The sequence below is a fragment of the Heptranchias perlo genome, chromosome 11 (genome assembly GCF_035084215.1).
Source record: "Heptranchias perlo isolate sHepPer1 chromosome 11, sHepPer1.hap1, whole genome shotgun sequence".
Lineage (NCBI taxonomy): Eukaryota > Metazoa > Chordata > Chondrichthyes > Hexanchiformes > Hexanchidae > Heptranchias > Heptranchias perlo.
Window position 1 is genome coordinate 30,508,572 of NC_090335.1, and position 14,222 is coordinate 30,522,793.

General features: G+C 44.7%; 1 protein-coding gene across 13 annotated transcripts in view; it reads left to right on the forward strand.

Annotated features, from left to right (window-relative positions):
* Positions 1–14,222, forward strand: part of dmd (dystrophin) — a 1,591,310-nt gene that overhangs the window by 238,749 nt on the left and 1,338,339 nt on the right. For 2 of the 13 annotated variants that reach the window (XM_067992788.1, XM_067992792.1), the window contains exon 1: positions 14,182–14,222. The exons of the other annotated variants lie outside the window; for them this stretch is intronic. In XM_067992788.1, the coding sequence (XP_067848889.1) occupies positions 14,204–14,222 (19 nt within the window). In that variant the 5' untranslated portion in view covers positions 14,182–14,203. Of the gene's footprint in view, positions 1–14,181 lie in introns of those variants that run through there. 13 annotated transcript variants of the gene reach the window in all.

The window sequence follows — 14,222 nt, forward strand, 5'->3', positions numbered from 1 at the left end:
TGGTGACGGTTCTCCCACAGTGCTGTTAGGAAGGGAGTTCCAGGATTTTGACCCAGCGACAATGAAGGGACGGCGATATATTTCCAAGTCGGGATGGTGTGTGACTTGGAGGGGAACGTGCAGGTGGTGTTGTTCCCATGTGCCTGCTGCTCTTGTCCTTCTAGGTGGTAGAGGTCGCGGGTTTGGGAGGTGCTGTCGAAGAAGCCTTGGCGAGTTGTTGCAGTGCATCCTGTGGATGGTACACACTGCAGCCACAGTGCGCCGGTGGTGAAGGGAGTGAATGTTTAGTGTGGTGGATGGGGTGCCAATCAAGCGGGCTGCTTTATCTTGGATGGTGTCGAGCTTCTTGAGTGTTGTTGGAGCTGCACTCATCCAGACAAGTGGAGAGTATTCCATCACACTCCTGACTTGTGCCTTGTAGATGGTGGAAAGGCTTTGGGGAGTCAGGAGGTGAGTCACTCGCCGCAGAATACCCAGCCTCTGACCTGCTCTCGTAGCCACAGTATTTATATGGCTGGTCCAGTTAAGTTTCTGGTCAATGGTGACCCCCAGGATGTTGATGGTGGGGGATTCGGCAATGGTAATGCCGTTGAATGTCAAGGGGAGGTGGTTAGACTCTCTCTTGTTGGAGATGGTCATTGCCTGGCACTTATCTGGCGCGAATGTTACTTGCCACTTATGAGCCCAAGCCTGGATGTTGTCCAGGTCTTGCTGCATGCAGGCTCGGACTGCTTCATTATTTGAGGGGTTGCGAATGGAACTGAACACTGTGCAGTCATCAGCAAACATCCCTATTTCTGACCTTATGATGGAGGGAAGGTCATTGATGAAGCAGCTGAAGATGGTTGGGCCCAGGACACTGCCCTGAGGAACTCCTGCAGCAATGTCCTGGGGCTGAGATGATTGGCCTCCAACAACCACTACCATCTTCCTTTGTGCTAGGTATGACTCCAGCCATTTTAGAGTTTTCCCCCTGATTCCCATTGACTTCAATTTTACTAGGGCTCCTTGGTGCCACACTCGGTCAAATGCTGCCTTGATGTCAAGGGCAGTCACTCTCACCTCACCTCTGGAATTCAGCTCTTTTGTCCATGTTTGGACCAAGGCTGTAATGAGGTCTGGAGCCGAGTGGTCCTGGCGGAACTCAAACTGAGCATCGGTGAGCAGGTTATTGGTAAGTAAGTGCCGCTTGATAGCACTGTCGATGACACCTTCCATCACTTTGCTGATGATTGAGAGTCGACTGATGGGGCGGTAATTGGCTGGATTGGATTTGTCCTGCTTTTTGTGGACAGGACATACCTGGGCAATTTTCCACATTGTCGGGTAGATGCCAGTGTTGTAGCTGTACTGGAACAGCTTGGCTAGAGGCGCAGCTAGTTCTGGAGCACAAGTTCTTTCCTTCCTTCCTGCAAAATTAGTTAAGATAGAATTGCGGGCTGTTAATGTCCCCTGCAATAAAACAACAGTATTTAAAGGATTAAAAAACAAAGCAAGATGACTGTCACTGAGAAATATGGTGGCAACAGCATGTTGAAAGATGTCACCTTTCCAAGGATTGTGCTTACACTGAAGCATCTGCATGGGGTTGTGTTCAGGTGCTGCAGTTAAGCCTATTGTATTTTAGCTTAACTGCCAGGTTTGAATGAAAGTGGATGACGTAGTGGATAAGTTTGCACTTTTAAATAATGACTTTGTTTTTGTAACTGATTTGAATATAGTTATTTCAACAAGCATTCCTACAACAATATCCCAGCGATTATCAAGTGAGATGGGAGAAAACTGGAAGGAGAAGAAATTGGGGAGAAGCTCCAGTGTCGTTTTTTAAACATGTTTGTGAACAGAATGCAACTACAAAAATTAAATGTAATTCTACTGGTTGTAGTTTATTGGAAGCATAACAACACAAGGTAAAATTTCATGCAGCTACTTGAAACATTTTTTAAAAGAGTGATTTGGCTTTACTGCATTTTTGCTCAATTAAGCATTAAAGCATTAACAATCTATAAAAGTTCTCAGGAAGTGGAGACTGCCGTTTTAGCAGAAGTACTAAGGCATGAGGCAATTCAGTGTTAAAACAACAAGGGAACAGATGGGACTTAGTGAAACAAAATTTGGAACATTTATTTAGATAATTAAAATCTGTGACTATGAGCAACTTAACATAGACAGGAGTAGAGTTTACCAGAAGTTCTAAGCACTTTGCCCAAACTATGCATGAGTATCAAATGGAACACTTGGTTTTTTTAATTAAAAAAACACTACTTTAGCAGGAGGCATTTTAGCAGTTACTCTTGGGATATAGCAACAAAACTTGATATCTGAAAGGTTTATTACATTGCTATGATGACCAAAATTTCTTAGTTGCTAAGGCTTTAGATTTAGATGAGGATATGAGAAGGATTATTGTATGTCTAATGGAGAAATGACTGGAAATGGGAAAAGAAAAATGTTATTTATCAGACTATGATATGGCTGTGAGCAAGAAAACTGCAATTGAAAAGCAGGATGGAGCAATATGTCAGGATTACAGTTGTATTCGATCAGAAGCCTTCTTCGTATCTTATGACCTACTTAGCTGTAAAGATTTATGTGCCTGTCTGCAGCTGCAGTTTCATCTTGCTAAAAAGAAAAGCAGTGCTAAGATTACCTATCCTCCGGTTTTCTATTCCCTGTATGGTAGTTATCTAAGGAAAAACTCCTGCAGTAGTCTTCCTAATCCAGATATATAATTAACTAGAAATTGTATTATTAGATGAGCAACTTTATTATGTCGTTAAAACTGTCTGTTTTTCTGTCTAATAGACAGAGCTTAAAATATATGTGCAGACATATTAAAAAATTATTGTAGTGGAGTTTTTTTGAAGTCCAGTCTTGATGGCAAGATAAAAAGCATGGTTCAAAAGATAATGTTTGGTACTGTGGGCTGAAAGTGTACAATAATCAAATCTGATTCAGCACATTATGGACTGTTATGGCACAAGATGAAGCCACGTACTAGCTGGACCCTGGTATCCTTATCCCAAGATAATCACACCCCTTTACTTCATTATTACTATTGGATATGGAACCAATTTATCTTATTTATATGTAAAACTAGTTGATTTACCATGGTGTTACACATGGGGAGTCAGGAGCAAATGCAGTGTTCAGCTTGAGTGGGGTTAGAGGATGGGAGATAATTGGACTGAGATGCAGGTAGGATTGTGACACCACAGGCTTGAAGAGACGAGAGCAGAATGGTAAAGTAGGGTGGAGGAAGGTAGAGCAGGGTTAGAGGGTAAAGAATAAATGCGAAAGTAGGGTTAGAAGCCAGGGCAGAGAGTTCAGTGATACCAGACTAGGGCTATCAGATGGGGCTGGAACACACATGAAGTATTTATCTCCAGAGGTTTTCTGCTTACCAGAAACATCAAGAGGTTTTTCAATTTTTTTTTGTGTCAATCGGACAAAATAACAAATTGGTCCTTTTGATGGAACACAAATGACTAGAAGATCTCTGGAATAAGGTGGTTCCTACTGTGCAGACAGTGCCCCTTTTCCCCTCAAAATGTTATGATACTCCATTTTGCACCCTCATATTGAGACTTCATGGAGATGTTGCTAAAGGAAGAGCATGTTGAGTGAATGCTTGAATGGAATTGTTTGTGGTAAGTGAGTGTAGCATATTCAGGAAACGATAGCAGGAAAGAACCAGTAGGGCCTCGACAAATAGGATAATATAAAGAGATGAGAAAAGGAGCTAGAATTTGGATAATGGTTGCTGAAGAAGGTGTAACCAGGCCCAGGAGCCTGGTCATTGTATGCTTGACTGATTAGGCTTGGCAGATTGGGGGCATTACCTAGAAGAAGAAGTTGACTAAATGAGAGGAAAGTTTCCTGGCTTTGGATTTAACAGTCTTGGGCCAGCCGCTCAATTTAATGACTGAATGGGTTTCAGTGCAACTTTGGGATGCATGTCTGACTTGCGATTGGTAGCTTTGTGACAGCTGAGAACCAAGTTTAACTAGGTTACTGTGTTTGTTGTTGTTATGTATTTGTGTGGATGTTTGTGTATGTGTATGGATGCGGGAGTGTGTGTGTTTGTGTATTTTTGTGTGATCGTGGTGTGTGTGTGTGTGTGTGTGTGTGTTCTAAGATCTGGAATTCCTTCCCCCAAACCTCTCCACCTCTCTCTTCATTTAAGACCCTCCTTAAAACCTACCTCTTTGACCAAGCTTTTGGTCACCTGTCCTAATATCTCTGTCTCTATTTTTGTCTGATTATGCTCCTGTGAAGCACCTTGGGACATTTTACTATGTTGAAGGCGTTATATAAATGCAAGTTGTTATTGTTTCTTTTTTTATTATTACATTTATGGTGAAGGAATCTAGTTGCTTAGGAATGAAACCTTTATTTTTGGTAGCAAGTGTTGCCCTAGGTTTGATAATGCATTGGTTAAATGTAGAGCATAGATTCTATTCATAAGGTAACAGAGAGGGTTGATGATGGCAGTGTGGTTGATGTGGTGTATATGGACTTCCAAAAGGTGTTCGCTAAAGTGCCACATAATAGGCTTGTCAGCAAAGCTGAAGCCCAGGGAATAAAAAGAGCAGTGGCAGCATGGATACGAAATTGGCTAAGTGACAGGGAACAGAGAGTAGTAGTGAACGGTTGTTTTTTAGACTGGAAGAAGGCATACAGTGGTGTTCCCCAGGGGTCGGTACTAGGAACACTGCTTTTCTTGATATATGTTAATGACTTGGACTTGTGAGTACAGGGCACAATTTCAACATTTGCGGATGACGCAAAACTTTGAAGTGTAGTGAACAGTGAGGAGGATAGTGATAGACTTCAAGAGGATGCAGATAGCCTGGTGGAATGGGCGGACATGTAGCAGATGAAATTTAACGCAGAGAAGTGCGAGGTGATGCATTTTGGTGGGAAGGGCCAGGAGAGGCAATATGAACTAAAGGGTATAATTCTAAAGAGGGTGCAGGAACAGAGAGACCTGGGGGTATATGTGCACAAATCGTTGAAGGTGGCAGAGCAGGTTGAGAAAGTAGTTAAAAAAGCATACGGGATCCTGGGCTTTATAAATAGAGGCATAGAGTACAAAAGCGAGGAAGTCATATTGAACCTTTATAAAACACTAGTTCGACCACAACTGGAGTATTGTGTCTAATTCTCGGCACCACACTTTAAGGAGGATGTGAAGGGCTTCGAGAGGGTGTAGAAAAGATTTCCTAGAATTGTTCCAGGAATGAGGGACTTCAGTTACGTGAATAGACTGGAGAAGCTGGGGTTGCTCTCCTTAGAGCAGAGAAGGTTGAGAGGAGATTTGATGGAGATGTTCAAAATCATGAAGGGTTTCGACAGAGTAGATAGAGAGAAACCGTTCCCATTGGCGGAAGGGTCGAGAACCAGAGGACACAGATTTAAGGTGATTGGCAAAAGAACCAAAGATGACATGAGGAAAAACTGTTTTACTCAGCGAGTGGTTATGATCTGGAATGCACGGCCTGATAGCATGGTGGAGGCGTATTCAATCATGGCTTTCAAAAGAGAATTGGGTAAGTGCTTGAAGGAAAAAAATTTGCAGGGCTACGGGGAAAGGGCGGGGGAGTGGGACTAGCTGGATTGCTCTTGCAGAGAGCCGGCACGGGCTCGAAGGGCCAAATAGCCTCCTCCTGTGCTGCAACCATTCTGTGATTCTATTCTGGCACAACAATATAACACTCACTGTGCTTGCTGGCTGGAGCACAGTTCTCTGTACTCTTGGAACATACCAATGCTATGATGTATGATAGAATTTTGCAAAAAAAGCAGATTTAAACATGATGAAAATATCAACCAAGTTGAGGCTTCAAAAAGATATTAAACAATTTAAGAATGCGAACAGGTTAACAAAATCATGTGATAATATAAATATTACAGTTCAGGCTATAATCTTCTATACCTCGCCTCCGTTGCTCAGTGTGGTGTCGAGTGAACCTTCTCTTTCCCACCCCTTCCCCTCTCACCTAGACAAGTAAAATGTTAGTCCAGCTCCCATTAGAGACAACCAATGTATGAAAACATGAAAATGTAGATTAAATTATTAAGGTGCATTTGGGCTTTGCAAAAATGACAGGCTAATCAGTGCTCTTTGGATAAAACTTCATATTCTTTTCCCTCCAACCGCAGCTGATTCAATACTTCAGCCCCTATCCATCATTAGTTTAATTTGGTATAACTAAAGGACGGAGTTCTATTGATGTTAATTCTATTATAGAATCTGATTTTTATCATATCAGGTTGGTAAAGTAGTTGACTTGACAAAGTGGCTAATGTTACCGCATATAGGCAACTCAGGTTGATCATTGTTTTTAAGTGACATTTACTATTGTATTTAATGGAGCATTGGATATTAGTTAAAGCTTTTTTTGGCCTTGACTTTTATTGCTGTTATTTCAAAAATGTACTACTGGGTTAAAGGATCATTTTCAAAAACAAATTCATCATTTTTCTGAATCAAACTACAAACTTTGCCCAAGTACACTTTTATTTTGCAGGATGGATTCATGAAAGATATTGATTTATAATTTAAATTGAAAATTCATAGGAAGTGTTTTGGCCACATTCACTGTGCATAAAATAAAATCAATAGTCATCTGACCAAGGTATCCAGCAGTTTGATGATTTACCCAACAAATGTTAGCTTCCCTGATTCTGATCCAAAGCCTCCATTGATTATTGTTCTTTCTTCCCTGTGTTGGTTTAGCTGTCTATATGGCTTTAGGTAGGATAACTAACAAATAGTATATATTCCAAGTCATGCAGCAATTAGCCTGACCTAGATGAACATTAAAAGGAGATAACTGTGCTGATACTGTGATTGGCCATCCGCAGGTCCAGGATGTTCCAGATCGATGGAAGGGAATGCTCTGGCTGCTTGTTTCTCTTCCAAGTCCCCGAACGAAATCGCATAGTGTCCATAGGCTCCTTGCAAGCCTTTCATGACTGATGGGCACCGCAAGATATATTGGGCACGATTTTAAAACGAAAGTGCAGGTGCGTTGGGGGTGGGCAAAGAAAATCGCGTTTCCCGGGAGCGGGCAGAAATCCCAGCTCCAACAGGCCTAAGAACGCGCATGACCCAGAGTCATCTGGGAGCGTGCGCCGTTCCCGAACCCGGAAGCCCTGCTGGCAATTAAAGCCGGTGGGACGATATTTAAAGCATCGATTGAACTATTTAAACTAGCTTAAAAATCCAAAAATGCAATTAGCTATGAAGGTAAGCAATTTCAACACTGCCTCAAGGTGTTTCCCGTGCTGTGTGAATCACGCCATGGGAAATGAATCATGTTTCAGCCGGCAGCCATTTGGACATTTTAAATCCCTGATTTACAGATGGGGGATAAAAGGTGAGTTGTTGCAGCAGGGCACTCAGTTCTATCAGACAAACTTTCGGCTGGGAGATCTTTGTATTTCGACTGAAAATTCTTGGTTTCCACTCAGAATTGTTCTGTTCACACATATTTACCAACTTTTCGGATCTCCTCAAAATGACACCATCAGGATTGGGGGTGCGAGATGGCTGCATTCACTAGTACATCCGAGGACGAGGAACATCACCATCCTCGCCAGGCACGGCCTGCACTTCCACCACTTGGAGCTCCACAACACAGTGCTGTGCCACAGGCACCTGCACCAGAGCAGAAAGAGAAACAACAGAGAGAGTGACATCGTAGGAGGCACTACCCTCGCCACAGGGTCTACAGACCGAGGCTCAGCTTCGTGGACCTCTCTGAGGAGCAGTGCATACAGAGGCTGAGAGTGAGTCGCCAGTTGGTCGCAGACACCTGCAGCCTCCTTCATGTTGAGCTGCTCCCGGCTGGGCCTGACGGCATCTCATTATCCATCGCAGTCAAAGTGACCACTGCCCTCAAGTTCTTCTCCTCAATCATTCGAGGGTGCCACCGGGGACATCGCTGTGGTCCCCCAGTCATCTGCACACAAGTGCATAGGGCAGGTCACCGACTGCTTGTTTTGCAGATCCTCTCAATACGTCAACTTCCCCATGGACGACCTCAGCCAGACGGAGAGGGCAGTGAGATTCCACTCTGTGGCTGGCTTCCCATGTGTCGAAGGTGCAATCAATTGCACCCATATAGCAATCCGAGTACCTCTACATGAGCCAGGACTGTTCATCAACAGAAAGGGATATCACTCCATCAACGCTCAGCTTGTTTGTGACGACCACAAAAGGTCCCATCACGTGTGCACCAGATTCCCCGGCAGTTGCCACGATTTGTTCATTCTAAGGGAATCCAACATCCCGGGCCTCTTCCATGCACCAAACACCCTTAAGGGCTGGCTCCTCGAGAACAAGGGATACACCCGGCACACGTGGATCATGACACCTCTGAGGAACCCCATCGGTGAGCAACAGCATTGATACAACAACAGCCACATCGCCACCAGGTCTATAATTGAACATGTGCTAATGTAACACCCTTATTTAAAAAGGGTAGTTGGCAGAAGGCTGGAAATTATAGACCAGTTAGCCTAACATCTGTGGTGGGTAAAATTTTGGAGTCTATTATTAAGGAGACAGTAGCAGAACATTTGGATAAACATAATTTAATAGGACAAAGTCAGCATGGCTTTACGAAGGGGAAGTCATGTCTGACAAATTTGCTTGAGTTCTTTGAGGACATAACGTACAGGGCGGATAAAGGGGAACCAGTGGACGTAGTGTATTTAGACTTCCAGAAGGCATTCGACAAGGTGCCACATAAAAGATTATTGCTCAAGATAAAGAATCATTGGATAGGGGGTAATATTCTGGCATGGGTGGAGGATTGGTTATCTAACAGGAAGCAGAGAGTTGGGATAAATGGTTCATTCTCGGACTGGCAACCAGTAGCCAGTGGTGTTCCGCAGGGGTCGGTGCTGGGTCCCCAACTCTTCACAATCTATATTAACGATTTGGAGGAGGGGACCGAGTGTAACGTATCAAAGTTTGCAGATGATACAAAGATGGGAGGGAAAGTAGAGAGTGAGGAGGACATAAAAAAACCTACAAGGGGATATAGACAGGCTGGGTGAGTGGGCGGAGATTTGGCAGATGCAATACAATATTGGAAAATGTGAGGTTATGCACTTTGGCAGGAAAAATCGGAGAGCAAGTTATTATCTTAATGGCGAGAAACTGGAAAGTACTGCAGTACAAAGGGATCTGGGGGTCCTAGTGCAAGAAAATCAAAAGGTTAGTATGCAGGTGCAGCAGGTGATCAAGAAGGCCAACGGAATGTTGGCTTTTATTGCTCGGGGGATAGAATATAAAAACAGGGAGGTATTGCTGCAGTTATATAAGGTATTGGTGAGACCGCACCTGGAATACTGCATACAGTTTTGGTGTCCATACTTAAGAAAATACATACTTGCTCTCGAGGCAGTACAGAGAAGGTTCACTCGGTTAATCCCGGGGATGAGGGAGCGGACATATGAGGAGAGGTTGAGTAGATTGGGACTCTACTCATTGGAGTTCAGAAGAATGAGAGGCGATCTTATTGAAACATATAATATTGTGAAGGGGCTTGATGGGGTGGATGCGGTAAGGATGTTCCCAAGGATGGGTGAAACTAGAACGAGGGGGCATAATCTTAGAATAAGGGGCTGCTCTTTCAAAACTGCGATGAGGAGAAACTTCTTCACTCAAAGGGTAGTAGGTCTGTGGAATTTGCTGCCCCAGGAAGCTGTGGAAGCTACATCATTAAATAAATTTAAAACAGAAATAGACAGTTTCCGAGAAGTAAAGGGAATTAGGGGTTACGGGGAGCGGGCAGGAAATTGGACATGAATTTAGATTTGAGGTGAGGATCAGATCAGACATGATCTTATTGAATGGCGGAGCAGGCTTGAGGGGCTGATTGGCCTACTCCTGCTCCTATTTCTTATGTTCTTATGACTGCTGAAGATGTGATTTCGGTGCCTCGATCGTTCTGGGGGAGTGCTTCAAAACGCACCAGCAAGAGTCGGTCGCATTATAGTAGTGTGTTGTGTCCTGCACAACATGGCGCAACAGAGAGGGGTACCGGTTGATGAGGCCCCATGCCCTCACCCAGCATCCACATCTGCAATCAACATTGAGGAGGCGGACGAAGACTTACTCATGGACAGAGCAACGGCTCACCTGGCTGCTCGTGAGGCCAGGGAGTCACTGATATGTGAACAGTTCTCGTAAGATCAGAAAGTGAGCAGAGTCCAGTCCTCACACACCTGGAAAGACCTGTGCCAACACCAGTCCCTCGCACCTCCCCGCACAAACAGCCCTGCAACTACACATAAACCCACTGGGTGGCATCAAGTGTCGCTGTTCATGATGAAGAGTATGAAAGGGCGCTATCACAAAAGCCAGTTAAAAATGGGCAAGATGTGTCAGTATTGATGAGAATGATAACATTTAATGTGACTTCAACACAAACCAAACATAAATGAAAAACATGACAGTCTGCCGACACCCTTGTGATCACAAATCTTAGCCTTACTCTTCCTACCACTTCTACGTAGCTGCAGCAGAGCTAATGGCAGGCTGCTCGTGTCCATGACTGGACTGCTTAGAAGCTTTCGGCCTATGCCCTCTGGGTTTTGGAGCCCGTGAGGATCCCTCCAAAGACTCCTGCACCTGAGCAGGGACAGACTCGGCCACCTGGAGAGGAAGCGGCATTGCAGGTACTGGGTGAGAGGGGGGCAATGGGTGAGACATGGGAGTGCTTTGAGTGGCGTCCCCACTTCTATGTCCCCTTTCACCATCATCCCTCTCCTGGACCAGGCCTACATCATTCCTACCACCCTGCTGGAGAACAGTTTGGAGGATGTGTGTGATCCCTTGGCAGCCCAGTTTTAAAGTTTCTGTCTGCTTGTTTAAGGCGGCAGAATGTTGTTCACCGTGAGTCCGAAATGGCCTTTATTAGGGCCTGAATGGACTCATTTGTGAGCCGTGCTTGAAGCTCAACGGAGGCTAGCCTTCCCTCCATTGCAGACATTCCCGCACTTAGGGTGTGACACAATCTCTGACGTTTCAGCAATTACCTGCGACATTATCTCAGACAGTTCCTCATGGCCCTGTGACACTATCTCAGAGATTCCTTCACGTCCCTGTGCCACCATTCCACTAATGCAGGAGTTGGACTCCTCCATCCTCTGCGCTATTGTGGAGAGTGTGCATGGCACCTGTTCCAGTATCTCGCAAATGTGCTGCTGTCCCTCGATCATTCTCCTTTTAAAGGATGGCTCCAGGGGTTCAGCATCTGTCCAGCTGAGCTGAGCCTGGAGAGGAGTGCGCCCACTGACTCAGACTCTTCACAGCTGCCCCTGCCACCAGTTTCTGCTCGTGCTCACTTGTGTGTGGTGACTCATCAGCTGCCAACCCAACTAACTGACTACTGGGACCCACCAAGGTGTGAGTATCTGCGCTGGTGGATGGCTCACTGAGATGTGATGGTGCACCCTCAGTGGCTGGGAGCTCCTCTGAGGAATCGCCCTCTGCCATCACTGCGTTCGCTGTCGGGCCTGTCAGAGAACAGAAGGCAAAATTAAGCATCATCACAGATGTGTCATGTTGCAATGAGCATACTGAGGTGTTCAACATGCCAAGTATTGTTAACATCAATTCATGTTGTGTGTGATGAATGTTGAAGTTGCGTCACCAGACCTTTGTGCGGTGCCAGTCTCGACGTCCCCGACGGACAGGCACTTGAGGGTGCGGCTGATCTCCAGGGCCGCCTCCTCCGCATCTGTGAGGACCACTACTTTTTGTGGCCCCCCTCCAGTCCTCGCCCTCTTGCATGTATTTTGCGCTCTCTTCTCGAAGGGGAGAAAGTACAGACGCGTGAGTGAGTGAGGGTGAAGTGGCCAGCCGATGAATGCATTGGTTTGGGTGAGGCTGACCGTGAAGGATATGCATCAGAGGGTGAGTATCAGACAGAGACATCACATTGGATCAGGATTGAGGTGAGTGGTAGTGGTGGGGTCACAAATGGGGAGGTGAGGAAGTGCTCAGGAAGTGAAGGTAAGTTGAGGATAAGCCTTAAGTGAGTGTGAGGAGTGATGTGATGGAGTAGTCTTGGCAGTGCAGAATGATGTGAAGGATGGGAGTGGGGTGGTGGTGGGGGGGGTGATGTGCGCCACAGAATGCAGGTGAATCAGTAAATGTACTCACTTTTGCTGACCTAGTTAGGTCATTGAAACGCTTCCTGCACTGCTCCCAGGTGCGGGATGTGTTGCTCCTGCTGGTGACCTCCTTTGCCACCTCGAGCCAGGCCTTCTTGGTGGCAGAGGCAGGGCACTTCCTCCTGTTGGCTGGGTAAAATAGTCCCTTCCTCCTCCTCACCCCGGCCAGTTGCAGCTGAAGTGAGGCATCGCTGAATCTTGGAGCAACCTTGCCTCTGTGCTGCTTCATTGGATTTTCTTGCTCTTTGCTCCAGCAAAATCCATTGGAGCAATGGCCCTTTAAATCTAGACGCTCCAGCTGACAGCCTGTCATGCAGATGCACAATCTACCCGCTGCACAGCTTTTGGAAACTAGATTAATGGCCACCAATGAAGTCATGATCGCGGGTGGAATGGTAAGTTTTTATTACTCGGGTTTGCTGCGCGCCCATTGACCAACACCCCCCCCCCCACCACACCCCACCACTGCCATCCCTCCGCCCTTTTAAAATCGAGCCCATTGTGTTTTATCAATAATGAGAATTACATCGTATTTTTAACTTGATGTATGTGAAGATTGTTGAACCAGTTATTTTATTGGTGCTTCTCTGAGGTGGCACTTGTTAGGAATTGGTTGTTTGGTGGCATCAGGAAACCGATACCACTCCACTGACTCAAACAAAATAGGAGTGATACTATGATTGACTGCAACAACACTGTCAGACTCATCCCAATCATGCACCAACTAACCGGGAATATATTTTACATTTTGTTTCCTTTGAGCAACTCTTCTTATTGCTGGTGTCATTCAACTTGTAATTTTATACCTAAATTAATGTGCTTTTTTAAAATTAGTATATTCTTGTTGGAGGGTGAGTGATTAAAACATCAATGATTGTTTTAGTACCTCCCTTGTAGTTAGGAGTGCCTCTACTTACTGGCCTGGGAACTCCACCCAACATATACGGGTATGGTCATTGATTAATGCGTAATTAAACTGTAGACAGGATCTCTACCATGTTTGGTCCACCAGACATGAATATGGCAGTTGCTTCTTGGTCCTTCATTATATTAAATGAAAAACAGTGGGCGCAGACAAACTTGCTGAAGAAAGTTTGAATGGTGCTGTACGGTATTTACATTCCTATCGGATAGTGCAGTATGTTCACCATGTGGTTGGTGACATTAGGGCTCAGTAACTGCTTGGACAGGCCCTGTTTTTTTGTTTACCCAGGACATACATTGTGTTTTACAGTGATAAGGGGTTAGTACAAGTTTCATTTATATCTGCAGTAAAACGGTCAGAAAGACTTTCCATAGTTGAGATAATGCATCAAATATCAGTGCTACAGAATTTACTTAGCTCAGCTTGTCCTTGAAGTTAGGTAAACTTTTTTGAAATACGTTTCAACAAAATTATTTTAGAAACCCAAATCACTTGAATTTGCGTCCATCCTAAAAACAATTAAAACAATATAGTAAAACATTTTTTCAGCAAAATCTGAAGTACGTTTGGGGAAAAAAGGCATTTTGTGTAGATTTACGGATCAATGTGTTTAAATTAAATCAACCTGTGAAACAAACTGAGGTACGGTTTCACAAATCTAGATTAGATGAGTAGTATTGAGTCTCTCTCTCTCTCCCTCTCTCTCTCTTTCAACTTGTGTTGCTGATTAGCAGAGAATTTGATCAGGTGGATAAAGGATACACTGGAAGGGACCATTCCCATGGGGAGGTATGTCCTGAAAACCTGCTCAGTATAAATCATCATGTGGTGCTTCATGACTGCATAGGACAGTATGACTTACATAAAGTAGGACGTTATATTTTGCCTGAATATATCGGGTTTTTTTTCTCCTGGTTTCGACCATTTGATACACCATGTGTTGAACAAGCTTTATTTGACATCTGCCCTCCCTTCAGGTCCATGGTAGCTAATGGAATGTGTTAGGTAAAGAGGACTATCATCAAGGGGAAGCCGTCACGAAGGTAGTGAGGGAGGAAGTGGCAGGCTGAAGGATTTGAAATGTATAAGAGCGCGACTG